This window comes from Perognathus longimembris, chromosome 7 (assembly GCF_023159225.1).
Source record: "Perognathus longimembris pacificus isolate PPM17 chromosome 7, ASM2315922v1, whole genome shotgun sequence".
Classification (NCBI taxonomy): domain Eukaryota; kingdom Metazoa; phylum Chordata; class Mammalia; order Rodentia; family Heteromyidae; genus Perognathus; species Perognathus longimembris.
Genome location: NC_063167.1, coordinates 76,182,963 through 76,210,819, shown reverse-complemented (window position 1 = coordinate 76,210,819; position 27,857 = coordinate 76,182,963). Strand labels below are relative to the sequence as shown.

At 42.5% G+C, this 27,857-nt stretch overlaps 1 protein-coding gene across 1 annotated transcript; it reads right to left on the bottom strand.

Moving 5' to 3' along the window:
* Positions 1-765: 765 nt before the first annotated feature.
* Dr1 (down-regulator of transcription 1) lies at positions 766-16,830 on the bottom strand. Its single transcript, XM_048351987.1, has 3 exons — positions 15,921-16,830; positions 7,196-7,359; positions 766-2,824 (listed from the first exon to the last, which is right to left on the bottom strand). Exons 1-3 carry the CDS (start codon positions 16,138-16,140, stop codon positions 2,678-2,680), a joined length of 531 nt encoding a protein of 176 aa, XP_048207944.1. The 5' UTR covers positions 16,141-16,830; the 3' UTR covers positions 766-2,677.
* Between the last annotated feature and the right edge of the window lie 11,027 nt (positions 16,831-27,857).

Sequence of the window (27,857 nt, the reverse complement as noted above, 5' to 3'; positions counted from 1 at the left end):
TGGTGGTAGCTTATACCTATAATCCTAGCTACTCAGGAGGCTGAGATCTGAGGATCACGGTTCAAAGCCAGCCTGGGCAGCAAAGTCCATTAGACTCATCTCCAATTAACCACCAGAAAACTGAAGTGGTGCTGTGGTTCGAAGTAGTAGAGCATTAGCCTTGAGCCTCTGAAGAGCTCAGGGACAGCACTGCCCCATGACAAAATAAAACAATAACAAAAAACACCTACAGATTCTGCTTTTCTCTTCAAAAGACTAATGTTCTGAGGCTGGGAATATGGCCTAGTGGTAAAGTGCTTGCCTCGTAGACATGAAGCCCTGGGTTCTATTCCTCAGCACCACATATACAGAAAAGGCCGGAAGTGGCGCTGTGGCTCAAGTAAGTGGTAGAGTGCTAGCCTTGAGCAAAAAGAAGCCAGGGACAGTGCTTAGGGCCTGAGTTCAAGCCCCAGGACTGCCAAAAAAAAAACCCAAAAAACAAAAAAAAAAAAACCCACAAAGCTAGACTAAAGTTGTGATGATTGGTAAGACATAATTGTGATTTTAAAACCTAAAAATAAACTGTTGCTTACCAAGCTGTTATGCATTGGCTTTGGAATTATAAATTACACACACACACACACACACACACACACACACACAGAAAACGACATTTTCTGAAATAACACTAAACAAAGGAGAAAAGAGGCTAGTACATACTAAATGATCAAAACATACTCAAAAGTAGTAAAAATAATGATAGGAATCTTTCTATATAAGTAAATATAAGAACATTTTATAAAACACATCAGAATTTTATTGCTTGAAGAATACAGCATATGAAATCACAAGAATGTCAAAATGAAAAGTCACTAGACTTTTAAACATATAATACATTATCAGATGCAGTAAAATATTAATTAACCTGAATCTGCATCAGAAAGAAAGAAGTATGGAAAAATATCTAAGTTGTTTTCTTGAGAAATAGATACACTTAAAATAGAAAGTAGAAGGATGTTACAGTACAAATTAGAAAAGCCAACACATAATAACTTACTATTTTTGCTAGACTAGACTACCTTTGGTACTTAAAACTTTTAAAAAATAATTCCTTTTATCTTGTCCAAACACACTTCATGGAATTGATACCCAGGAAGTAACTCAAAGCAACTTCAACTTAAAATATTCAGCAAAATTATTAACCTTTTTATCATGTAGGGGAAACATATTTGACAAATGTGTAACAATATTTCCCTTTGTCTAAAACTATAAAATGTGATCATTAAGAAATCTAATACTTACAAACTTTACTTACTTGCTCTCCAATTAAAATTGGAATCCTGGCAGCTAGAATCTATTTCTGGACTTGGTGAATATAGAAATTTAAATGACTTGGCAACTGACATAGGATTTAATTACTTCATATTATCTTAAGTGGCTTTTCCTTTCTGTTCCAACATACAAATAATATGCCATTTCTGCAATACACTGGATTCCTATAACAATTACTACCAAACTTTATTATTGACACCAAATTAAAGCTTCTTCCTTTAAGGAGCAGCTTGAAACTACTTAAGTTTCACATAGAGCTGATCCATTATGACACACTTTCTTACAAAAAAGCAAACTTTTTAAAGCTATTATTCAATTAGGATGGAGAAAATAATGCCATGTCAAAAGGTAGCGTTGGACATCTAGGTCATCTAGTCAAGAAAATGTAAAGGTAGTACTAAAAACAAACACTAGGTAAACTACAACTACAAATTAAATTAAAAAAACAAACATACCTTCTTTCTCATTAGCTTTCATATCTTATCCCTATCAAAGGTCTGAATATTCATGAATTTCAGTTAAACCAACGGAACCCAAGCAATTGTTTCAAAGTCCCACCTATATACTTGAAGAATATAAACACAGATGGACTAAGTAAGCAAGTAATACTATTAAGTATTGAACTGGAGTGAAATAGTAAGAATCCTGACAGTCCTCAAAATTGAGCAGTTTCTGAAATATCATAGTGTAGCTCAAGATAAAGTATACCAAAATAGAACTAGCTTTTACCTCCACACACACAAAAAAACAAAATAAAAAATAAAACTCACCAAATTTATGTTAACTACTACTGAAGTCACTCCCTTCCAAGCTGAATGTCTTCTTTTGAGGTTTGTCTAAATAAGTATATTTATCTGAGCATATTCTTACTGCCTGCACATATACTCATTATTTAAAAATTTAGACACTACAGAAATGAACTCCTTTTTTCATCAACCTGATCCCATACACCACACCACACCACACCTAATTTAAAATTCCCAATTTTAGTTTGGTTAAAATGGCAGAGGAAATGTAAATGCAGATTAAGAGTTTTTGTATAAATTTCACTATATTTTATAAACTTGAAGTTTTCTGTTAACACTGTTTATTGATCAAAGAAAGGGCAGATTGCTATCCAAAATTTCATAAACACCATTAAAAATTCAAAATTGATATTATACTGAACCTTAAATTTTCAATAGTTCAAAGAGATAGTTTTTACATGTATAGCACACAATGTATGAAACTTAACAGCCGACACCGCTAGAATACCAATGGCAAGTCCACCAAGATGCATACAAAATTACAGATAAGCATTTCTTTCACTGTTTTCTTGTGCAAGGAAAAACATTTATAGAGGAAACAGAAACTCAGCTGGTGAATTTCAGATATCATCATCATCATCTTCGTCTTGCGAAGATCCTGCCTGATTAGACGCACTGGCTGAGGCAGCAGCAAGTTGGGCTTGCTGGGCTGCTTGCTGCATTTGAAGCCATTCCTGTTGGGCCAATTCTGCTTGTTGCTGTCTAGCCTAAATATTAAAAATATAAAAGCAAATTACAACCTTTAAAAATATAAAAGCAAACTATACTCTGGTTAAATATAAGCTAAGCCGGGCTGGGAATATGGCCTAGTGGCAAGAGTGCTTGCCTCCTACACATGAAGCTCTCAGTTCGATTCCCCAGCACCACATATATGGAAAACGGCCAGAAGGGCGCTGAGGCTCAGGTGGCAGAGTGCTAGCCTTGAGCGGGAAGAAGCCAGGGAAGGTGCTCAGGCCCTGAGTCCAAGGCCCAGGACTGCCCCCCCCCCCCAAAAAAAAAGCTAAGCCAATTAACATCCTTAATCATTATCAAACTTGAATATTTCCAAACTACTATGCAATTTTTGTACATAAAGAAAACAAGAACTCTTTAGCTCAATTAAAGAAACTGAACTGCAAAGGTTGACAGTAAAATCACAATATTTCTTTCCATCCACTCTTTGTGTTTTTTTCCTTTCTTCTGTCCCCTCATATTACAATTTTGATATGAAAATTTCTTAATATATAATTTTTCTGTGGTAAAAGTTCTCCAGCTCTAAGTACTAGGAAAAAAGAATTGTACTTGAATGTAATAGCTACTCTAATATTTCTCAGTCTTTATCATAATTACTTACCTTTTTGTTGCTTGTTTTTCTGCCAGTCCTGGGGCTTGAACTCAGGGCCTGAGCACTGTCCCTGGCTTCTTTTTGTTCAAGGCTAGTACTCTACCACTTGAGCCACAGCGCCACTTCTGGCTTTTTCTATATATGTGGTGCTGAGGAATCGAACCCAGGGCTTCATGTATGCGAGGTTAGCACTTACCACTAGGCTATATTCCCAGTCCCAATTACTTACCTTTTATTTCAAGAAAATCTAGAAAATATAACTTTTCTCAGCTGGGCACTGGTGGCTCACACCTGTAATCCTAGCCACTCAGGATGCTGAGATCTGAGGATGACGGTTCAAAGTCAGCTAAGGCAAGAAGGTCTGTAAGACTCTTATTTCCAATTAATCACCAGAAAACCAGAAGTGGCACTGTGGCTCAAAGTGGTAGATCATTAGTCTTGAGCAAAAAGAGCTTAGGGACAGCACGGAGGCCTTGAGTTCAAGCTCCATGACCAACTGCCCCCCCCCCACAAAAGAGAAAATTATCAAACACACAGAACATTTTCTCGTTGTTGGTGTATCTATTCTTGCTAATAGTCACTCATTCTCCTTGAAATTTACTGATTTTTTTTTTTGGGGGGGGGGTTCAGTTGTGGGGCCTAAACTCAGGGCCTGGACACAGGCTGTCTCTGAGCTTCTTTCTGCTCCAGGCTAATGCTCTACAACTGGAGCCAGAGCACCACTTCCGGTTTTTGAGTGGCTTATTGGAGACAAGAGTCTTAGGAACTTTTCTGCCCAGGCTGGCTTCAAACTGCAATCCTCAGATCTCAGCCCCCTGAATAGATAGGATTACAGGTGTGAGCGACTGGTGTCTGGAGAAATTCACTGATTTTTGCCTACTAAAATTGCATCCTTCCTCAAAGTTGAACTGAATACTATTTTCTACTCCCAGTATCAATCTAGATGTAATAAGTAGACAAAAGTTATACTAGTTATGGAAAGGAGGAATTTAATGTAAATGATTTTATGTCAGCCAAGTATAAAGCTAGTGACAGGCAACTGGAAAAGCATGAAGAGATTACTAAGATATTATGGAGGTGGCATACAGGGGACAGTCACCAATGCTAAAACTGGAGAATAAAGGAATCACATGGAACTGAGACTCATACCCCTCATAAAAAGGCATAAATCAGCTGGTATTAATGCCCTGAGTTTGGAGGAGGATGCAAGGATTGGTACCCACACCCCTAAGGGAGAGGGGACTGGTTCAGGCAGGTTCCTTAAGTATTAGAGAAAATTCAAACTGGATTCAGTTTCTGCTGCTGGACAAACTGGTGCAGCCAGAGTAAAGTACTCCTGGGGTGTGGTGGAACACACATGTAATCCCAGCATTTAAGAGGTGGAGAGAGAGGGATTTTGAGTTACAGGCCAGCTTGGGCTGTAACGTTATTCAAGATCCTGTCTCAAAAATTAAAACCAAAACCAAAAAGACTCAGATGTTTTGGTTTTTTTTATGTTTTTCTTTTTATTTTTATTTATTTATTTATTTATTTATTTATTTATTTATTTATTTATTTATTTATTTTTTGGCCAGTCCTGGGCCTTGGACTCAGGGCCTGAGCACTGTCCCTGGCTTCCTTTTGCTCAAGGCTAGCACTCTGCCACTTGAGCCACAGAGCCACTTCTGGCCGTTTTCTATATATGTGGTGCTGGGGAATTGAACCCAGGGCTTCATGTATGAGGCAAGCACTCTTGCCACTAGGCCATATCCCCAGCCCCTCAAATGTTTTTATGTAAACCAAACCAACCTGATTGATACAACTTCATGGAGCTCAGGTATGGTGCTAATTTAGAAGAGTTTACTTAGGCTGAGAACATGGCCTAGTGGTAAAGCGCTCCCCTCGTATACATGAAGCCCTGGGTTCGATTCCTCAGCAATACATATATAGAAGAAAGCCAGAAGGGGAGCTGTGGCTCAAGTGGTAGAATGCTAGCCTTGAGCAAAAAGAAACCAGGGACAGTGCTCAGGCCCTGAGTTCAATCCCCAGGACTGGCAAAAAGCAAAACAAAGCAAAAAAGTTTCCTTAAAATGATACTTCTCAATTCTAATGGCGATTACAGTACCTTACTGGAAGTCTGGTTTTTTATTCTATCTAAAATGCTTGCAATTAAGAGAACTTAGCAAGAGAGTGAGAGGGACCAGACATGGTGGTACTTGCCCATCACCTTAGCACTAGGAGAATAAGGCAGGAGGACCTCCAATTCAAAGCTAACTGGGCCTGAATCTGAAGCCAGCCTAAGGTAGTGGCATTATGGCTCAAAGTTGCAGAGCTCTACCCTTAAGCAAAAGAGCTCAGGGACAGTGCCCAGGTCCTGAGTTCAAGACCCAGGTCCAGGAAAAAAAAAAAAGCCAACCTAAGCTGATCTTGCCTCACTAAAAACAAAACCAGCTGAAAATGTGGCTTAGTGGTAGAGTGCATACCTAGCAAGTGTGAGACTCTTGAGTTCAACACCCTCCCCACAAAAAAATCCAAAAAAACCTTGCCACCTTCTCTTGCCCTGCTTATTTGAAACAGAGGAATATCACTAATGTGCTAATTCTTCAGACTAGGCTGTAGAATTGTAACAAATAAGTTAGTTTTTTTTTCCTTCTCCGCTTTATTATCCCTTTGAAAGTTTTAAGAATAGGATGCTTCAAAGGCAGAGACCTAATTTAACTGCAAAGTAGATGTTATTTTATTTTCTTTTAAGCCATTAATCATAAAATCTGACTCAGTATTCTTTTTTTTTTTTTTTTTGTATGCCAGTTTCAGGGCTTGAACTCAAGGCTTGGGCGCTGTCACTGAGCTTCTGAGGTCAATGCTAAAGCTAACACTCTACCACTTGAGCTCCACTTCTCCACTTCTGGCTTGCTTTTTTTTTTTTTTTTTGTGGTTATTGGAGGTCAGAGTTTCAACATTCCTGCCCCTGGGCTTCAAACTAGAAACCTCAGATCTCAACCTCCTGAGTAGTTGGGATGAAATGAGTGAGCCACCAGTGCCCAGTGACTCCATACTCTTATTAGCCCATCATTTTAAACCTGAGGATGTTAGGTAAGTTTTTCCTTTTTTTAAATGGTCATTCTGACTGAGAAAATATCAAAGTAAAATCTCAACAGTTATTTCAAGCGGCTCTCCTTAATTTACTTTTACATAAACCAGTGTCAAACTGGGAAGCTCTAAGTATCAGATTCTACAATCAAGGAATTACATAAAGACTTTACTCTGGGGGCTAGGGATATGGCCTAGTGGCAAGAGCGCTTGCCTCGTACACTTGAAGCCCTGGGTTCGATTCCCCAGCATCACATATACAGAAAATGGCCCGAAGTGGCGCTGTGACTCAAGTGGCAGAGTGCTAGCCTTGAGCAAAAAGAAGCCAGGGACAGTGCTCAGGCCCTGAGTCCAAGGCCCAGTACTGGGGAAAAAAAAAAAAAGACTTTACTCTGGGTATATAGGTTGCTTTAGGAAAACCAGTATGATTTCTGTAAGTAAAGAGAGCAGATTTAAGATGAAAACAATTTAAAATGTGTTACTTTTTTTTTCTTTTGCGCCAGTACTGGGGCTAGAACTCAGGGCCTGGGCACTGTCCTTGAGCTTTTTTGCTCAAGACTAACATAGCACTCTCCCACTTGAGGCACAGCTCCATTCTGGCTTCAAACCACAGTTCTCAGACTTCAGCCTCTTGAATAGCTAGGATTATGGGAGAGTCCACCAGTGCTCAGCATGAATTACTTACTTTTGCGAATAATTCCTGCTGCTGTCTTAACAACTCTTCTTCAGGAATGCCAAGGTTTTCCAAACGGGAACTAGCCTTTCTTCTTTTTAATGCAACTGTCTTGCATTCTTGTAAAACTTCTTTTACTTCGCTAATGTAAGAACCAAAGCCCAAACTTTCCAGTGCTAAAAAAAAATGAAAGATAGTAAGATACAGTTTTTCTTTCACTTATAGAACACAAAGTTTTGTGCTTTTTCACCCCCACCCTCCCATGTTGCTGTTTTCTAGTAATATTTATCTATTTGTAGTTATATACAGCAATTGTCTGGGTGGCTAAGTTTTTTTAGATTTTCTTTTTTTCAGTCAGAAAAGAGTTTATTGGGGGAGAGCAAACTGCCAGTCAGCACAAGATGGAGGCACACAGAGACAGAGGGGAAGGAGGAACAGGGAAGAGGAGAAAAAGAGAAAAGAGCAAAAGAGCTTTATTAGCCTTTTATTTTTTTAATTATTATTTTTTTAAAATTTATTTCTGCCAGTCCTGGGCTTGAACTCAGGGCCTGAGCACTGTCCCTGGCTTCTTTTTGCTCAAGGCTAGCACTCTATCACTAGAGGCACAGTGCAACTTCTGTCTTTTTCTATATATGTGGTGCTAAGGAATCGAACCCAGGGCTTCATGTATACGAGGCGAGCCCTTTACCACTAGGCCAAATTCCTAGCCCTTTATTAACCTTTTAAAGACTAGATTGTAAATAGGTTAAAAGTAATGGAACATTTCAAAGCACAGGCCTTCATTTTTTTCTTTTTTGTGCCCGTAATGGGGCTTGAACTCAGAATCTTGGCACTGTCCCTTAGCTTTTTTTTGCCCCCTGCTCAAGGCTAGTGCTCTACCACTTGACTCAGTTCCCCTTCTGAGAGTCTCACAGAGGGGCTGTGAATATGGCCTAGTGGTAAAGTGCTTACCTTATATACATGAAGCCCTAGGTTCGATTCCTCAGCACCACACATATATAAAAAGACAGAAGTGGTGCTGTGGCTCAAGTGGTAGAGTGCTAGCCAGGGATAGTGCTCAGGCCCTGAGTTCAAGCTCCACAACTGGCAAAAAAAAAACCAAACAGTCTCACACTTTCATGCCTGGGCTGGTGTCGAACCATGATCCTCAGTTCTTAGCTGTCTCAGTAGCCAGGATTACAAGTGTGAGCCACCAGGCACCCTGCTCGCTCTCACGTGGGCGCTCTCTCTCTCTCTCTCTCTTTTGGTTTGGTTGTGTATGGGGCTTAAACTCAAGGCCTAGGCACTGTCCCTGAGCTCTTTTGCTCAAGGTTAGCCCTCTACCACTTTGAGCCACAGCTCCACCTCAAGCATCTTGGTGGTTAAATGGAGACAAGAGTCATACAGATTTTCCTGTCCCAGCTGGCTTTGAACTTCCATCCTCAGATCTCAGCCTCCTGAGTAGCTAGGATTACAGGCATAAGCTACTGGTGTCTCACTCTCTATTTTTTAAAATACCACAGCATTTCCTGTTAGGAAAAACAAGATGCCCTGTTTTAAAGAAAGTATCTTTTCTCTGCCACTCTACTATGTCAAGTATCAAGTTCTTAAAGAATTAAAAAAATTGGGCTTTCCTAGCAATCATGAAGCCCTGGGGTCGATTCCTTAGTACTACATAAATAGAAAAAGCCAGAAGTGGCACTGTGGCTCAAGTGGTAGGGCACTAGCCTTGAGAACAGAGAGGTTCAGAGACAGAGCCCAGGCCCTGAGTCAGGTTCAAGCCCCAGGACTGGCAAAAAAAAAAAAAAAAATTAGCCAGGTGCTAAAAATCTTTTTTAATTCTGTAATATGTTTGAATTTATAATATATTTGTTAATAATGGTTTGTGATTTAGCATAGGAAAAGTAGGCTGATAACAAAGGCTCTAGTTAGCTTCTGCAGAATAAGAACAGATAATTTTTTCCTTTGTTCAATACACCAACAAGTTATGTTGGTAAAAGTCTATAATCCTAGCACTCGGGAGGCTGAAACAGGATGAGCCAAGTTTAAGGCCAGCCTCAGTCAGATATTTAAGACCCAATCTCAGAAAAAAGTAAAAATTAGAAAAATATAAAATAAAACAAAAATATATAACTCAGCATTCTCTATTTTCTTGCTTGTCGGAAAAATATAATACAGTTCTCATAAAATATATTAAGAGGATGTAGCCAAGGTAGCTCTTAGCTCATTATCCTGGTAAAGGTTTTTTTTGTTTTTTTTGGTTTTTTGGCCAGTCCTGGGGCTTGAACTCCGCCTGAGCACTGTCCCTGGCTTCTTTTTGCTCAATGCGAGCACTCTGCCACTTGAGCCACAGAGCCACTTCAGGCCTTTTTGTATATATGTGGTGCTGAGGAATCAAACCCAGGGCTTCATGTATATGAAGCAAGCACTCTTACCACTAGGCCATATTCCCAGACCTGGTAAAGGTTTTTGAAGAACCTTGAGAAGCACACCCTCCACGGTTTCACTACTCCCAGGTCAACAGTGAGTTATTAAAGGCAGAGAAGAAACTCTACCACAATGCCATGTACTTAGCATTATTCAGTAACAGTTGGGTGACAGAAGAAAAATGTCATTCAGTGGTAAAGCACCTATCTAGCATTCATGAGGCCCTGGGTTCTATCCCTAGCACAACCTCCACCAAGACCAACAGATCAATTTTAAGAAAAACTACTGATTATGTGTTAGCTTATATAGTGCAAATTACACGTCCCTTTGGAAAAAGTATCTGAATAGCTATTTAGGTAACATAAAATCCTACTCCTCCTTTCTTCTTTTGATTACAACTTCTCTGTAATCACTCAGTTCCTCTAATTTCAAAATTACTTCACATCCACTTTCCAGATTAGATTGTGGTTTAGCTTCAGAGTAAAGGTACTCAAAGTGTGGTCCAGGGACTTGCGCCAGATGGGCTTATAATGGTTAGTGCTTATAATACTTGAGATAAGTTAAAATGGAAATACAAGGGTAAGCATTTAAGAACCTTAATAAAAGTTTTTAAAGTAGTTTTATGTCTATTATTATTGATATCTAGTGAGAAAAAAATTAAGGTCCTGGTTTATGTTTTTTCATTTTGCTTTTCCAGTGATTAATTTTTATTGTATTTTACAAAAGTACGAGTATAGAAGAATATGACATTTTTTAATGTGTTTTAGTACAACTTAAAACAACTCATTGGATAAAGAAGTAAACTCTGTTACCTTTTTCAAACTTTCACTACTTTCTGTAACTATTCTCATAAATATGAAAAATGCAGCAAAAAGAAAATACTAAATAAAACATTCCTATTTAATCTGGGCTAAGTAGCAATGCCATATAAGTTTAAATATAATAGACGTTCAGCTTTTTGTTGTTGTTTGTTTTCTTGCCAGTCCTGGGGCTTGGACTTAAGAGCCTGAGCACTGTCCCTGGTTTCTTTTTGCTCAAGTTAGCACTCTTCCACTTGAGCCACAATGCCACTTCTGGCTTTTTCTATATATGTGGTGCTGAGGAATCGAACCCAAGGCTTCACATATACGAGGCAAGCACTCTACCAATAGGCCATATTCCCACCCCCAACTTTAGCTTTTTAATCGACACAACTACATTTTTTTGTTTGTTTGCCAGTCCTGGGGCTTGAAATCAGGGCCTGAGCACTGTCCCTGGCTTCTTTTTGCTCAAGGCTAGCACTCTACCTCTTGAGCCACAGTGCCCATCCAGCCTTTTCTGTTTATGTGGTGCTGAGGAATCAAACCCAGGGCTTCAGGCATGCTAGGCAAGCACTACCACTAAGCCGCATTCCCAGCCCTAGAATTACTATTTATTGTAGTGTATTTTATGAAAGGTTCTCAAGTCCTGATTCATTCTTAGTACTTAAATATATAAAATCAAGTATTGTTTATACATAAATGAAGGATATCTTGGTTAGCAGATATGCCTAATATCGAAGAATTTCCAAGCCAAGCGCCAGTAGCTCACAGCTATAATCCTAGCTACTCAGGAGAGGCTGAGATCTGAGGATCGTGGTTTGAAGATAGCCTGGGCAGGAAAGTCCATGAGACTCTTACCTCCAACTTGTCACAGAAAAGACTGGAAGTTGTGCTACACTTGAGCAAAAGAAGCCCAGGGACAGCACCCAAGCTGTCAGACCCTATGACTGGCCAAAAAAAAGAGGGTTGCAGTTTGAAGCCAACCCAGGCAGGCTCTTATTTCCAATTAACCATCAGGAAAACCATGAGTGGCATTGTGGCTCAAAGTAGTAGAACACAGGCTGGGAAGGTGGCTTAGTAGACAAGAGTGTTTGCCTAGCATGCAGGAAGCCCTGGGTTCGATTCTTCAATATCATATAAAGAAAAAGCAGGAAGTGGTCCTGTGGCTCAAATGGGCAAAAGAAGCGCAGGGTCAGTGACGAGGTCCTGAGTTCAAGCACCAGGACTGACAAAAAAAAAGCAGTAGAACGATACCCTTGAACAAAAAAGCTCAGAAACAACACTCAGGCCCTGAGTTTAAGCCCCACACCACCAAAAAAAGAAAAGAAATAAAAAAGAATTTCCAGTGTAGAACTTACACCTCTTGATTTTCAATGTCAGTTCTCTCCATAATGCTGCAGAACAAGTTAGAACTTATTCAAGAAAGTGTTCACAAAAAACTAGTAATGAGGCTGGGAATGTGGCTTAGCAGTAAAGTGCTTGCCTAGCATGCATGACGCCCTGGGTTCTATTCCTCAGCACCACATATATAGAAAAAGCCAAAAGCGGCGCTGTGGCTCAAGAGATAGAGTGCTAGCTTTGAGCAAAAAGAAGCCAGGGACAGTGCTCAGGCCCCAGGCCCCAAGTCCCAAGCCCCGGGACTGGCAAAAACAAAACAAAACAAACAAAAAACCCTAGTAATGAAATAAAATAAACATCTTCAACAGCTAAAAGCTCCTTCTATGCTACCCATGATTAATACGATCTTAAGCTCAAAAGAGAAAAAAATGGCTTTTTAAAACCTAAGCTGTAAAAAAAAAAAAACCCCAAAACTATGTTGCCACATATTATTGGTGATTAAATTATTGCAATCTTGGCATTTTATGAAACTACATCAGAATGCTTAACTTACTTTGACAAAGGAAAGCCAAATAGCAACTGAATAAATAAAATGGCCTAAAGTACAGTCTAATCAATTAATATTATTAAAAGCCCAAGCTCAAGCATGTAAAAACATACCATTTTAAAAGATACATTAACAAAATATAACAAATACACATCATTATTCCGTGTGGACACATCCTAAGTTCCTGAATAATTAATGCTGATTTTTAAAAATTTTCCCCCATTTTTTTGGTGCCAGTCCTTGGGCCTGATCTCAGGGCTTCCCTGGGTACTGTCTTCCAGCTTTTTTTGTTCAAGACTGGAGCTCTATCACTTGAGCCACCACTCCACTTCCAAGTTTTTGTTGGTTAACTAAAAAAAAGAATCTCACAGTCTTCCTGCCTGGCCTGACTTTAAACTGTGACCCTCTGATCTCAGCCTCGAGAGTAGCAAGGATTACAGGTGTGAGCCACTGGTGCCCAGCTGAAAAATATTTTAAGATTGCCATATCTATCTTAATTTTACTAACTTCCCATATTCCTTTAAATAGGTGCTCTACCACTTGAGCCACACATAAGCATTTTTTTTAAAACGTAAAACTTCTCACAACATCTTTATTAATGAGCTTATGCAGAAAATCTACTACAACTAGAATGAAATTAAGGTTCTGATCCAGTTAGCAATAACTATGTTACAAGAAAAATTTGGTAAGTATATAACTAACAGGTCAATATATGATTCTTTAAAATTAACAACTGCCCTCACTACACAAAGGTAAATGTTCTTTTACTGGAACTTTCTGATTCATACATTAAACTGAAGTTGACATATAACAAAGTTGAACTATTAAGCATACCACTAGCTGCAGCTGCACTTTTATTCCGTCATGTCAATCAGAAATCTAAATATATCCTTGAAGAGAATAAGCTCTTCTCAAAGACAGACTGTAATGTGTTATTAAATTTTTGGAACGATCTCCACTAGTGTACTGTAAACAAATGTATTAGACAAATCCCTTGAAATCGTTTGCAATTTTCACTGAAAAGGCAATGTTGACTAAAGGTTCCTTTCTTTATGAGTTGTAAAAGGAAATTATAGTAATTTATGTTGGAAAATACTGTCACCCATGAGAGCAATCATACACATAATGTAAAAATAAAAACACAAAAAGAAAAACAGACAACTTGGCTTTCATTTTACTTGCTATTCAGTACACTAAAGAAACAGAAAACAATACTAATTTTAAGGATTAAAAATGCAGCCAAGCATGGTGGTGTATGTCTGTAATCCCAGCATTTGGGTGCTGAGGCAGAAGCATCTCCAGCTATAGCTTGAGTTTAACAGCAAAATCCTGCTGTTCCCATTACTCTCCCCTCAAAAAAAATCAAATATACTTTTCCTACCAGTTTTTCTCCAGTGTACTGAAATGGCAGAGTATATATACAATATATACATCTCATTGTAGTAAAAAGGCTGTGTATGTATGTATATATATGTGTACATATAAATAGATATATACATATAATATATACACAGGGATCCTTGTATGCAAAGCAAGTACTTTACTGAGATATATCCCAGCCAGACAGGGTATATTTTAAGCCTTCTTTCAGGATGCATAAAATATCAAAGTGAAGGAAGTGGCGCTGTGGTTCAAGTAGTAGTGCACTAGTCTTGAGCTGAAGAGCTCAGGGACAGTGCCCAGGCCCAGAGTTCAAGCCCCATGACTACCCCGTTCCTCCCCAAAAATGAAGGTGAATCATTTGATCTTTTGTCCATACTGACAGTAAAATTTTGTAAGGTCGATATGAACAGATGTAATCTCAACTTAATAACAGCAAAAGTCAGATTATTATTATTATTTTGGTCCTGGGGTTTAAAATCAGGGCCCTGGACACTGTCCCTGAGTTCTTTTATTCAAGGCTAGTGCTCTACCAGTTTGAGCCATGGCACCACTTCCGGTTTTCTGGTGGTTAATTGGAGATAAGAGTATTATTATAGCCTTTCCTGCCCAGGCTAGCTTTGAAACTCCATCGTAGCCTCCTGAGTACTAGGATTAAGGCATGAGCCACTAGCACCAAACTCAAAAGTCAGAATATTAAAAAGTGATAAATATGCCAGGAACCAGTTGCTCAGGACAGCACCCAGGCCCCGAGTTCAAGATCCAGGACCAGCACACACGTGTGCACACACACATGCACACACAAGCACACACACACACATAAAAATGATAGAGAGGGCTGGGAATACGGCCTAGTGGCAAGAGTGCTTGCCTTGTATACATGAAGCACTAGGTTCGATTCCTCAGCACCACATATATAGAAAAGGCCAGAAGTGGCTCTGTGGCTCAAGTTGGCAGAGTGCTAGCCTTGGGCAAAACGAAGCCAGGGACAGTGCTCAGGTCCTGAGTTCAAGCCCCAGGACTGGCAAAACAAAACAAAACAAGAAGGCTGAGAATGTGGCTTAGTGGGAGAGTGTTTGCCTCGCATACATAATGTCCTGGGTTTGATTCCTAGATACAACATAAACAAGAAATAAAAAAATAAAAATGATATAGAACTACCTGCCTATCAATATGATTTAAATTGATGGATTTTTATTTGTTTTTTGTTTTTGTTGCCAGTACTGGGGCATGGACTCAGGGGCCTGAGCACTGTCCCTGGCTTCTTTTTGCTCAAGGCTAGCACTCTACCTCTTGAGCCACAGCACCAATTCTGGTTTTTTTCTATATATGTGGTGCTGAGGAATTGAACCCAGGGCTTCGAGGCGAGCACTTTACCACTAGGCCATATTCCCAGCCCAAATTGATGGATTTTTTTTGTAACTTCAAAAGCAATCAAGCGGGGCTGGGAATATGGCCTAGTGGCAAGAGTGTTTGCCTCATATACATGAAGCCCTGGGTTCGATTCCCCAGCACCACATATATAGAAAACGGCCAGAAGTGGTGCTGTGGCTCAAGTGGCAGAGTGCTAGCCTTGAGCAAAAAGCCAGGGACAGTGCTCAGGCCCCCAGTCCAAGCCACCCGCGGCCCCCCCCCTGCCAAAAAAAAATACAATAAAAAGCAATCAAGTGGGGACTATGGTTTAATGGTTAGAGTGCTTGCCTCACATCCATGAGGTCCTGGGTTTCATTCCTCGGTACCACATAAACAGAAAAAGCCAGAAGTGATGCTGATGCTGTGGTTCAAGTGGTAGAGTGCTAGCCTTGTAGGATAATCTAGCACTTCGAAACTGAGCTACAAACAATCCCTGCTCCAGAATTTTTTAATGTGTTCTTTTCAAAACATGAACCTTTTCCTTTAAATTGGTGGAAAGGTCAGGTGAGGAAGGGATGCTCTGACTCCACTCATGCTTGAAGTTCTGTCTAAATGTTAACTACAAAAGGAAAATATTCTCATCTGTCACTATTCATGTTCAACTTGTAAGCAGGCAATTCTGGGTGTAAATGGTATTCGTCTTTTTACCTTTGGAGTTGACTTGCGTTCGCTGAATGAAAGGTGCAAAGAATGTCACATTGCTTATTTTCTTAAGGCACCCCACCTGTCGTTGTCTCCCAGTCCCTGTGGCTTCCTCATTAACAGAACTTAACAGTTAAAAGGAACGAAGGCTTTTGACAGGCGACGGTCTCCCTGGACCATCTTAACCAAATCCCCCCCCCAAACCACTTACCCTGTATGACATGCTCTGGGGAGATGGTCTTCTTCTCGGATTTATTGCAAATTTCATTGGCTTCGGAGGATATGAGGTGAATGAATTCAGTGCAGCAGTTCACCACCAGCTCGCGGGCATCGTTGGCCACACGGACATTGGGGAGAGTCTCTTTGATCATTTTATTTATAGCAGCTCTGGGGATAGTGAGATCGTCATCGTTGCCAGACGAGGAGGCCATCGTACCTTCCTGTATGGCTGAGCCCAGACTCGAGATGCCGCCCCCGCCCCCCCGCCGCCGGCTCCGGTCCACTCCTCCGCCGGACTTCTCACCCGGGGCCCCCCCTCCCCCCGCTCCGACCAGAGGGTGCCGAGACCAGGAAAGAGGCGCGGGCTGAAGGCGGGGAGCACCCAATGGGGGGCGAGTTCCGAGAGGCCAAGGCGGAGGCAGGGACTCGGTCAGCGGCCCCCGGTCGGGGGCGGGAAGCGTGGTGCTCGGAAAGCGGAGCGGCTAGGAGGGGTTGCCTAGCTGGACCTCAACCGTGCCGGGGCAAAGGCAAGGCCCAGGGCTCCCGACCTGGCTGCGGTACCGGGCGAGCACCCAGCGAGCTCGGCTCTAAACAGCCCGAGCCGCCGCCGCCGCCAGCAGCCGTTGCCGCCGCCGCCGCCAAACCATCCTCCAGACACCCGCGCCACCGCCTCACAACATGTCGGCCGTGGCCGTCGCTAGAACCCCGGCAGCCGCGTGGGAACGGATGCGGACAGAGCCAAGCCCGGAGGGAATCGCAGTGTCGGTCACCGTGACCGTTTAGCCCAACGCTGGTCGTGGAAGGCGAAGCAGCGGCAACGGCGGGCCCTCCGGAGACCGGAGAGGAGAGGTTGCTGGAAGCCGCTCCCGACACGCTTTGCGCCACCGGAAGTCTCGCTCCCCCCTCCCGGACTGATTTCCGGGTGTGGCAGCGGCCCTGCGCCCCGCCCGCGCCGGCGGGAACCGCCCATCCACGCCGGCCGCGGCCCCGCCCGGTGTCCGGAGTCTGGAACCAGGCCACGCGCCCCTCGTGCTTTCCCGGGACGCCTCAGTCCCAGAGCGGCTGCGGAGCTGGGCGCCAAACTCCCGGAAGGGTGGCCGGCCCGGGTAACTGGTCCTCGCCCTCCCGGGCCCGCGAGTGGGGACAAAGCGCGACGCGTGTCGCTAGGACTTCCTTTATCTCCGCGGACCGCCCCGACCGGCTGGGCGGGGCCGAGGCCTGCCGCACGCGGTCGCGGGTGTGAGGGGGAGAAAAGGCGGCTTTGGAGACGAGCGGGACGCGGTGGCCGCACCGGAGCCCCTGCAGCCTTCGCCCGCTTCCCTCTTTGCACGGGGGAGTCGCCGGCCGGTCCCCGCCGACGGCCGAGCCGGAATCGGAGCTTAGGCCCCGTGGCGCCCCGGAGGTTCCGCCCCGCCCCGAGCGGCAAGGACCTGCCACGGTTTCCGGTTCCTTCCATAACTGCAGTTCTTACAAACGAAGTCTGTCCCGATCCGCCACGTGGAGGCAGAGATGCGTCTTTATAAACATCGGGGTGCCGCGCTGTCCACAGAGTGAAGGGTGAACCATCCAAATCCATGTGGGAGCTGGGGCTCAGCACAGTCGTTTGGCCTTGATATTGGGGATGCCATGTGACTTAAGTGGAATGCTTTCCAAGACACAGCCTCTCACTTTTTATTTTTTATTTGCACTTGGCAAGACAAAACAAAGCCAGGGACAGTGCTCAGGCCCCGAGTTCAAGCCCCAGAACTGTCAAAAAAAAAAAGTTGTACAGAGGAGTTATCACTGCAAGTCAAAACCCAGCCAACGTTATTTTTTCATTTAACACTTTCTCCAGAACACTGCTGGCTACTTTTTTTTAGAGTGTGCATTTGTCAGTTTAGTCAAAAGCAAATTTCTTTAATAAAAGCTACACATTTTTAATATGAATGAACATTAGATGGAATTTGACTTTACTATTTTTGAGACGAGCTCTCTTTGTAGTCCAGGCTGGACTCCAGCTGGCAAAGGCTTGAATTGCAGGCATGATCCACCATGCCAGTTTTCAGATCATCTCAATGAAGCCTTTTCTTAAGTCTTACTGTTGATTGTAAGATTTATGTTTGTTGTTGCTTTGGAGTTTTTTTTGCCGGTCCTGGGGCAAAAAAAAATTGAACTCAAGGCCTGAGCACTGTCCCTGGCTTCTTTTGGCTCAAGTCTAGCACTCTACCACCTGAGCCACAGCGCCACTTCTATATATGTGGTGCTGAGGAATGGAACCCAGGGCTTCATGTATAGGAGGCAAGCACTCTACCATTAAGCCATATTCCCAGCCCCAAGATTTATGTTTGTTTTTGCTTTGGGTTTTTCTTTCTTAAAAACGAGGATGTAGGGCTGGGAATGTGGCTTAGTGGTAGATTGGTTGCCTCCCATGCATGAAGCCCTAGGTTCAGTTCCTTACTACCACATAAACAGAGCCTAAAGTGGTGCAATGGCACAAGTGGTAGAGTGCTAGCTTTGAGCAAAAGAAGTTCAGGGACAGTGCACAGGCCCTGAGTTCAAGCCCTAGGACTGGCAAAAAAACAAACAACCAAACTAAAAAACAAAAAACGGGGGGGGGGGGTGCAGAAAGGGAGGGAGGGTGAACAAAGCAATCATGTTATTCAGTATACACTGTGTGTGTTAGTATTCCCTAGCCTCAGGTCCTCAGCTCCTCCCACTAGCCCCCAGATCCACCCATACCTAATGAGCCACTCCTACTCACTACCTAACTATTTCCCCTTTAACTCCCTAGAGAGAAGCTGCCACCTGGATAAGGTGCTGAAGCCATGTAGCTCCATCTCCTGTGGGAACTATGGCCCCACTAATAAACCTCCTTATGAACCTTCTTCTCCTGTCTGTGATTATCTCCACATGGTCCTCTGGGATGGCGGATACCTATGCTTTCAGTGTGGAAAATGACCAATGTAACTTGTGGTCAGAGAAAGGAGGGTGAAACTGGGAGAAAGTGAAGGAAAGTGTGACATTGTCCAAAAAAAATAAAAATTACTCATTACTTGACTTATGAAGTGATAACTCCTCTGTACAACTTTTTTTTTTTTTTTTTTTTGCCAGTCCTGGGGCTTGAATTCAGGGCCTGAGCACTGTCCATGGCTTTGTTTTGCTCAAGGCTAGCACTCTGCCAACTTGAGCCACAGCGCCACTTCTGGCCGTGTTCTGTATATGTGGTGCTGAGGAATCGAACCTAGGGCTTCATGTATACGAGGCAAGCACTCTTGCCACTAGGCCATATTCCCAGCCCTGTACAACATTTTAATAATAAAACTTTTTTAAATTATTGTTTAAATTTGTCCCGGCCTTATCAACTCCATCAACCAGGAAAAAAAAAAGTTCCTGGAACACTGTCAATGAACCAAATCTGACACCTCCTAGAAAAGTAATCATTTTTGCCTTTTTTTGTATAACATTTATCTTTTGTAGACATATATATGCATGTGTGTACATACATGTATATATATGTATATGTATATATCTCAGTTTTGTGTTAAATTGTTACCGCAACCAGGTTCCCTCCTGTAATCCTAGCTACTCAGGAAGCTGAGATCTGAGGATCTCTGTTGGAAGCCAGCCCTGGCAGGAAAGTCTATGAGGCTGTTATCTCCAATTAACCACCAGAAAATCAGAAGTGGTGCTGTGGCTCAAGTGGTAGAGTGCTAGCCTTGAGCAAAAGGAGCCCAGGGTCAGCACCCAGGCCCACAGTTCAAGCCCCAGAATTGGCAAAAGAGAGAGAGAGAGAAACCTTACATGGAGTCTAACTTTTTGTTCAGTATCTTTCCAAGCTTCCTTCTTAGACAAAAATTACAAAGTACTATGTAGTATTAGTGGTTTTTGTCAATTCTGGGTAATAAATCACATATAATATGGCTGAAAGATAATCCAAATAGTGAGGTACATAATGAAATGTACCAATCTGTAGTGGTATTTTAAATGGACTTTGTGTGTGTGTTGTATGCTCACGTGTGCACCAGTACTGAGGCTTGAACTCAGGGTCTGGATGCTATCCTATTGCTTCTTTTGCTTAAGGCTAGTGCTCTATCACATGAGCCATACCTACACTTTCAGCTTTTTGCTAATTAATTAGAGATAAGACTGATAGCTTTTCCTGCCGAGGATGACTTCAAACCACAATTGTCAGAACTCAGCCTCCTGAGTAGCTAGGATTAGACATGAGCCACTGCACAGAGTTGTTGTTTTTTCCCCCTCAGAGCTGAGGACTGAACTCAGGGCCTTGCACTTGGGCTGAGCTAAATCTCCACCACCACCATTTTTTTTTTTTTAATACAAAAGTCTTGCCATGCAGCTCAGGCTAGTCTCAAACAGCTTCTCCTTCCTCTACCTCCTAAGTGCTGCCATTACAGGCATATGCATCACCACACCTAGCTTCCTTTAATTGTTTAAAAAGTTCATCTGTTTTTAAAAATGTTAATACTGATTTTATTTTTTCCAAATAACTATTTATTGTCAAAGTGATGTACAAAGAGGTTTACAGTTTCATACGTAAGGCAGTGGGTACATTTCTTCTACAATTGGTTACCTCCTCCTTAATACTAATTTTAACACACTAGAAACTATGAGAAAGATTACATGTTCTAATTTATAAGTGTACACTTCATGTTCAAAATGGGGCTTGTAAAAGGAACCCTTGGGCTATAAATTTGGGTTTTAGTTAGCAAAACTCCCAAGTTGGTGATCCTCCGGTAAACACTGACCTGTAGATACTGTATCAGTTTTTTATTGCCATGAAAATGCTGCCTAGCCAGGCACTGGTGACTCACACTTGTAGTCCTAGCTACTCAGGAGGCTGAGATCTGAGGATTATGGTTCAAAACCAGCCTAGGAAGGAAAGTCTGTGAGATTCAGATCTCCAGTTAAACACCAGGAAAAAAAAAAAAAAAAAAAAAAAAAAACCAGACATGGTACTGTGGCTCAAAGGGGTAAAACACTAACTAGCCTGGAGCAAAAAAGTTCAGGGACAGCACCCAGGCCCTGAGTTCAAGCCCCAAGACAGACAGACAGACTGCCTAACCAGCCACCTCAAAGGTCAGTGAATTAAAACAATCGCTGTGTATTATTTCTTACAAGTGTCTATACTAGTTGAGCAGCTACTCTGGAATTTTTTTCTAAGTCAGTGGTGGGTTGGGTAGGCTGCTTTATTGATTTTGGCTAGACTCCCGTATTTTGATAACCAGCTGGCTGCCACTGGATTTAGAAAGGCCTTTTCCATTCTCTAGCGCTTTTCTCCAGCAGGTAATGGCATGCTCTTGTGACGAAGCAGGAACTGTTTACCTGTTTACCTATTTACTTAGCAGCTCTTCTATGTGCTGGGCACCGTAATAAGAGTGGGAGAGTCACATGCAAACTTGAAAACCTTGGCATCGAAACAGTAAGCCAAAGATGACCCAGTATAGCTGGAAAAGTACTCTGATTGTGGCATCACAGGCCCTCCGGCACAATGAAGGACCTTCCAAATCAGGTTTGCTGGGGTTGGGATATGGTTTGAGGGTCCCCCAAGGCTTAGAGACCTTAATCCCTATTGAATTTAATCCCCCTGGTAAGGTACTGAGAGAGTGGAAACTTGATTCAATGATGGTGTTCAGAAGTGGGTGCTTATCATGAGGATGAGAATTAAAATGGTTGGAGTAGAGTCCTCATGAGTGAGGAGAAGGAGTAGTGAAACACCTTGCAGCTCCACAACTCTGAGCCCTCACAACCCTCTCTCTATAACTTACCTTGTATATGGTATTGTGTTATTAGTAACAGAAAACTGGTTAAGACCAGACAATGGAAAGTGTCATAAAAGAACTATCCTCGTGGGACACTTCGCTTCAGAGTTGATGTCACCTGAAATACTGTGATGGACCAACTAACTCTTTTGACAAGATCAGTCAAAAACAGCAGTGGGTTGCCCCAAAAGCCAGATGCTTTACAAGTTTTATCTTTCATAAATGTACATATATAAAGAGGACATTCTCTTCATCTGTTGAGGAAATTTCAATATTTTAACGTTTATTCACAGTGCTTTCATACAAAGCAACATGCTGTAATAAACTAGAACCTTGGGCTGAGTCCATGCCCCAGGACTGGCAACAAAAACAAAACAAATAAACTAGAACCTTAAAAGGTAGGTGTGTGCATCTGCACACACAAATACTGGGACTTAAACTCAGGGCCTGGGCACCATCCCTTAGCTTTTTCAATCAATGTTGGTGCTCTACCATTTGAGCCACAGCTCTACCTCCAACTTTTTGGTGATTGAGATTAAAAGTTTCATGGAGGAAGCTGGGTGCCAGCGGCTCATGCCTATAGTCCTAGCTACTCAGAAGGCTGAGATCTGAGGATTGCGGTTCAAAGCCAGCCTGGGAAAGAAACTCTATGAGACTCTTATCTCCAATAAACTATTCAAAAAAGCTAGAAGTGGCACTGTGGCTCAAGTTGCAGAGTGCTTGCCTGGAGCAAAAGAAGTTCAGAGACAGCCCAGGCCCAGAGTTCATCCCCCAGGACTGAGGAAAAAGAAAAGTCTCATGGAGGGGAAAAAATAGGAGAGTGCAAGGAAGGGGTGACATTGTCTAAAACAAAATGTACTCTGTACTTGACTTATGTAACTGTAACCCCTCTGTACAGCACCTTTATTAACAATATGTTTTTTTGTTTTATTTTTTTATTTTTGGCCAGTCCTGGGCCTTGAACTCAGGGCCTGAGCACTGTCCCTGGCTTCTTTTTTGCTCAAGGCTAGCACTCTGCCACTTGAGCCACAGCGCCACTTCTGGCCATTTTCTGTATATGTGGTGCTGAGGAATCGAACCCAGGGCCTCTTGTATACGAGGCAAGCACTCTTGCCAGTAGGCCATAGTCCCAGCCCTAACAATATGTTTTTAAAAAGTCTTATGGGCTTTCCTTCCCCAGCGGCTGGCTTTGAATTGCAATCCTAGCATTTCTTGAGCAGCTTAAATTACAGGCATGAGCCAGTAGCTCCTAGCTCTCTTGAAAGTATTTACATAACTTATATTTTCAGTACTGGAACTGGTGCTACAAAAAGAAACACAACATAGTGCATTGTAAAAAAGCTGTCCTGATTTTTTTTTTTTTTTTGGCCAGTCCTGGGGCTTGGTCTCAGGGTCTGAGCACTGTCCCTTCTTTTTGCTCAAGGCTAGCACTCTGCCACTTGAGCCACAGCGCCACTTCTGGCCATTTTCTGTATATGTGGTGCTGGGGAATTGAACCTAGGGTTTCATGTATATGAGGTGAGCACTCTTGCCACTAGGCCATATCCCCAGCCCTGTCCTGATTTTCTTAAACCTATCATGTAAAGCTTGGATTTTTGTTTTGTTTTGTTTTGTTTTGCCAGTCCTGGGACTTGAACTTATGGCCTGAGCACTGTCCCTGGCTTCTTTTTGCTCAAGGCTAGCACTCTACCACTTGAACCAGAGCACCACTTCCAGCCTTTTATGTATATATGGTGCTGAGGAGTCGAATCCAGGGCTTCATGCATGCAAGGCAAGCACTCTACCACTAGGCCACATTCCCAGCCCATAAAGTTTGGATTTTAAGTGGAAGAAATGGATGAGGAGAGTCCTGTTGCAGGAAGTTGAAGTAGGTGCAACGAGAAAAGATCCAGGAGGGACTTGTGGGAAGAAGTGAGAGACATACTCTATGAAATGAAGAAAGCAGAATGATGGAGGCAAGTGAGAACCATTTGAAAGAAATTCCCCTGACATGCTGATTTGGAGCACAGTCATATAGTCATATTTTCTAATAGGAGATACGAAATAAAATCAAATTTGTCTCTTGGGAGGGAAAACAAGCCTCTTTTCAGGCTGAATTCCCCAGCCACTTGGCTTGTTTTCATCAGTGAAAATGAACACTGGGGAAAGAACAAGCTGAGTGTGCCAAGCAGTCCACCTGGCATGCTCTGGTAATCACAGTGGCGCTCTTTTCCCAGTCAGGCTCACACACTGGGTTTTGATAGCAACATTAACTTGTACCAAATGCAACAAAGTATGTCTCAAAGTATCTTATTAGAATATAAAGGGAAAAGTGAGTTACAGTTGTCAGTCTTTATAATGATCAATAACAAATGAGATTTAGCCTTATAAACTGGATTATGTAAATTGACCTAAATAGTTGTCATAGTTAAGGCCAATATTGACCACAATGAGATTAACTGACCAATTATACTATTTTATTTTGGAACATCTCATAGTGAGTGGCTTAATTGTGGCTAAACTGCAGGTAAAGTGATAGAAAATTATATTGTTCTAAATTGTCAGCTCACATTGTTCATCACTAAACCTATCATCTTCACCAAAACCAAATTATGATAATCGTAATAGATCAGAAATATGGGAGAATCCTTTCCTCCCCTCCCTCTCCGCCCTCCCCCCCTCTCCCCCCCCCCCGCCCCCGTCTTGGCATTTGAACTCACAGCCTGGGCACTGTCTCTGAGCTTTTGTGCTCAAGGCTTGTTTTTTGTTTGTTTGTTTGTTTTGGCCAGTCCTGGACCTTAAACTCAGCGCCTGAGCACTGTCCCTGGCTTCTTTTTTGCTCAAGGCTAGCACTCTGCCACTTGAGCCACAGCGCCACTTCTGGCTTTTTTGTATATATGTCGTGCTGGGGAACCAAACCCAGGGCTTCATGTATACTCGGCGAGCACTCCACCACTAGGCCATATTCCCAACCCTCAAGGCTTGTTTGAGTCACAGATCTGCTTCCTACATTTTGGTGGTTAACTGGAGATAAGAGTCTCACAGATTTTCCTGCCTGGGCTGGCTTTGAACTATGATGCTCAGAAGGCTGAGATCTCAGCCTTCTGAGCATCTAGGATTAGCCATCACAATCCTCTCCCCTGGCCTGAGGGGAATTTTCTTTTTCTACAAATGCTATAGAATTGGAAGATCATTTTTCATTTCCTAAGGTACTAATACTCATTTTTCTGGTTGCTATGGGAATGATTTATACATAAAAATAACTGAGGTGAGGAATTTATGCCCTAAAAAGCATATCGGAGCTGGGCACTGGTGGCTCACGCCTGTAACCCAAACTATGGAGGAGGCTGAGATCTGAAGATTGTGGTTCAAAGTCAGACAAGGCAGGAAAGTCTGTGAGACTCTTATCTCCAATTAAATCACAGAAAAATCCAGAAGCATTCTTGTGGTTCAAGTGGTAGAATGCTAGCCTTGAGCAAAAGAAACTCAGGGTCAGTGCCCAGCCCAGAGCTCAAGCCTCAAGACTGGCAAAAAAACCAAAAAAGCAACAAAAAATGTATCAGAATATCAAATATGAAGTCAATAACAATATCTTGCTTTAAATACAATGAAGGTGTGGGAAGAAGTTATAGGAGTGTTTTTGTTACCATGGAGAAAATTAAGTTCCCTATGGTACCAACCAACCTCACTTCAGCTTCAAGTCACTGACTCACTTGCTTAAAGGGAAATTAACAAATATTTAGGCAATATCTAATTTCTGTACTAAGTAATTATTGCTGCTGAAAAACATTTATGCAATTAAGAAAAACTAATCCAAATTAAGTTTTTTTGTGTGTGCTAGTCCAGGAGCTTGAACACAGGGCCTAGGCTCTGTCCCTTCCTTCTTTTTTTTTTTGGTAATATTGGTGATAAGAGTCTCACAGACATTCTTGCAAGGACTGGATTTTAATTATGATCTTCAGATCTCCTCCTCCTCCTCCTCCTCCTCCTCCTCCTCCTCCTCCTCCTCCTCCTCCTCCTCCTCCTCCTCCCCCTCCTCCCCCTCCTCCCCCTCCTCCTCCTCCTCCCCCTCCTCCCCCTCCTCCTCCTCCTCCTCCTCCTTCTTCTGTCCTGGGCCTTGGACTCAGGGCCTGAACACTGTTCCTGGCTTCTTTTTGGTCAAGGCCAGCACTCTGCCACTTGAGCCACAGCGCTACCTCTGGCTGTTTTCTGTATATGTGGTGCTGGGGAATTGAACCGAGGGATTCATGTATATGAGACAAGCACTCTTGCCACTAGGCCATATCCCCAGCCCCCTTCTTCTTCTTCTTCTTCTTCTTCTTCTTCTTCTTCTTCTTCTTCTTCTTCTTCTTCTTCTTCTTCTTCTTCTTCTTGCCAATCCTGGGGTTTGAACTCAGGGCCTGGCTTCTTTTTTCTCAAGGCTAGCACTTTACCACTTGAGCCACAGCTCCACTTCTGGTTTTTTCTGTTTTTGTGATACTGAGGAACCAAATCTAGGGCTTCATGCATGCTAGGCAAGCACTCTACCCCTAAGCCACATCCCCAGCCCTAGATCTCAGCTTCTTAAGTAGCTAGGATCACAGCCATGAACCACCAGTGCCTGCTCAAATTAATATATTTAATTTTTTTTTTTTTTTTGCCAGTCCTGGAGCTTGGACTCAGGACCTGAGCACCATCCCTAGCTTCATTTTGCTCAGGGCTAGCACTCTGCCACTTGAGCCACAGCGCCACTTCTGGACATTTTCTGTATATGTGGTGCTGGGGAATCAAACCCAGGGCTTCATGTATACGAGGCAAGCACTCTTGCCACTAGGCCATATCCCCAGCCCCTATATTTAATTTTTTTAATTGTGTTTTTTTCTTTCGGCCATGGGGCTTGAACTCAGGGCCTCAACACTGTCCCTGAGCCTTTTCACTCAAGGCTAGTACTCTACCACTTTGAGCCATAGCACCACTTCCAGTTTTCTCGTGGTGAATTGGAGATAAAACTCGCGGACTTTCCTGTTTGGGCTGGCTTAGAACTGAAATCTTTTGATCTCAGGCTTGTGAGTATCTAGGATTACAGGTGTGAACCACCAGCATCCAGCTCCAAATTAATATTTTTAAACAATTATTTGTGGAGGGTCAAAGGGCATGAATAAGCAAATTCTTATACCAGGGTCACTCCAGAAGTGTTTCATACATATTAAGAATTTTGGAGGGGTGTAGTGCTAGCCTTGAGCAAAGAAGCTCAGGCCCAACACACAGACCCTGAGCTCAAGCCCAAGGAATCAACAGAAGAAAATAAACAAAATGAGGAGCTCCTTAATGAAAGAGTTTACCGATTTTATGTAAGTAGTCACTGGTGTCATATTTTCAATAATGTGGAAAAAGTGTCCTTTTCAATATAACTTCTCAAATTACCTATATTCAGGTTACTGATGAGCATATCTTTACAAGTAACAGAAGATGCCTAGAAAGTATATTAAATAGCAGTATAGTTTGCTGTAAGATGCATGTATATTTTTCAAATTAGAAATAAATGACCAAATGTGAAGATACTGAGCATTTTCAAAAATGTTTCAAAAAAAAAAAAGAATATTGGTACTAATTAAAATCATTAAGGTAAAATTGCAAAGCACTGATACTAATACTTTAATTACTTCTTAAAACAACATTTCTTGGAACCTTCGGGAAGATGGTGGAGGAACAGCAGAGCCCTAACTAAGCTCCCTCCAACATTGCAGTTTTCCCACTCCAGAGAAACTTTTACTCCTAGAAAGACAGCCCAAGTAAGTTATAACAGTACAGAGATTCTGGCCAGAAAGGAATAATTGACCTTGCTGGCCTGAAAACAGAGATTTGAGCACTGGGCAGCATCCCACCGCCACGACAGTGCCGGTGCCGACACAGCACCCGGCACTCCATGCACCTAAAGCACACAATGGCGACCAGGAAGAAATCCTCCAGATGGCGGCAGACAGACACGGATCGCAGACTGAACACGGACAGGCCGAAATCACAGAGAAAGTGTGAGTACCCCACAAAAGACATTCTCACTTATGCCCACAGAGCAGCTTCTGGAAACTAGCCCTTCCCCCACTGCCAGAGCAAAGGGCCATCTTTGACTCTGGCATAGAGCAGAGTGGAAATAAAGCAGGCCAGGGGAAAGGAAGGATGAAGGGGCCATCTTTGAAAAGGGCAAGAGTAGC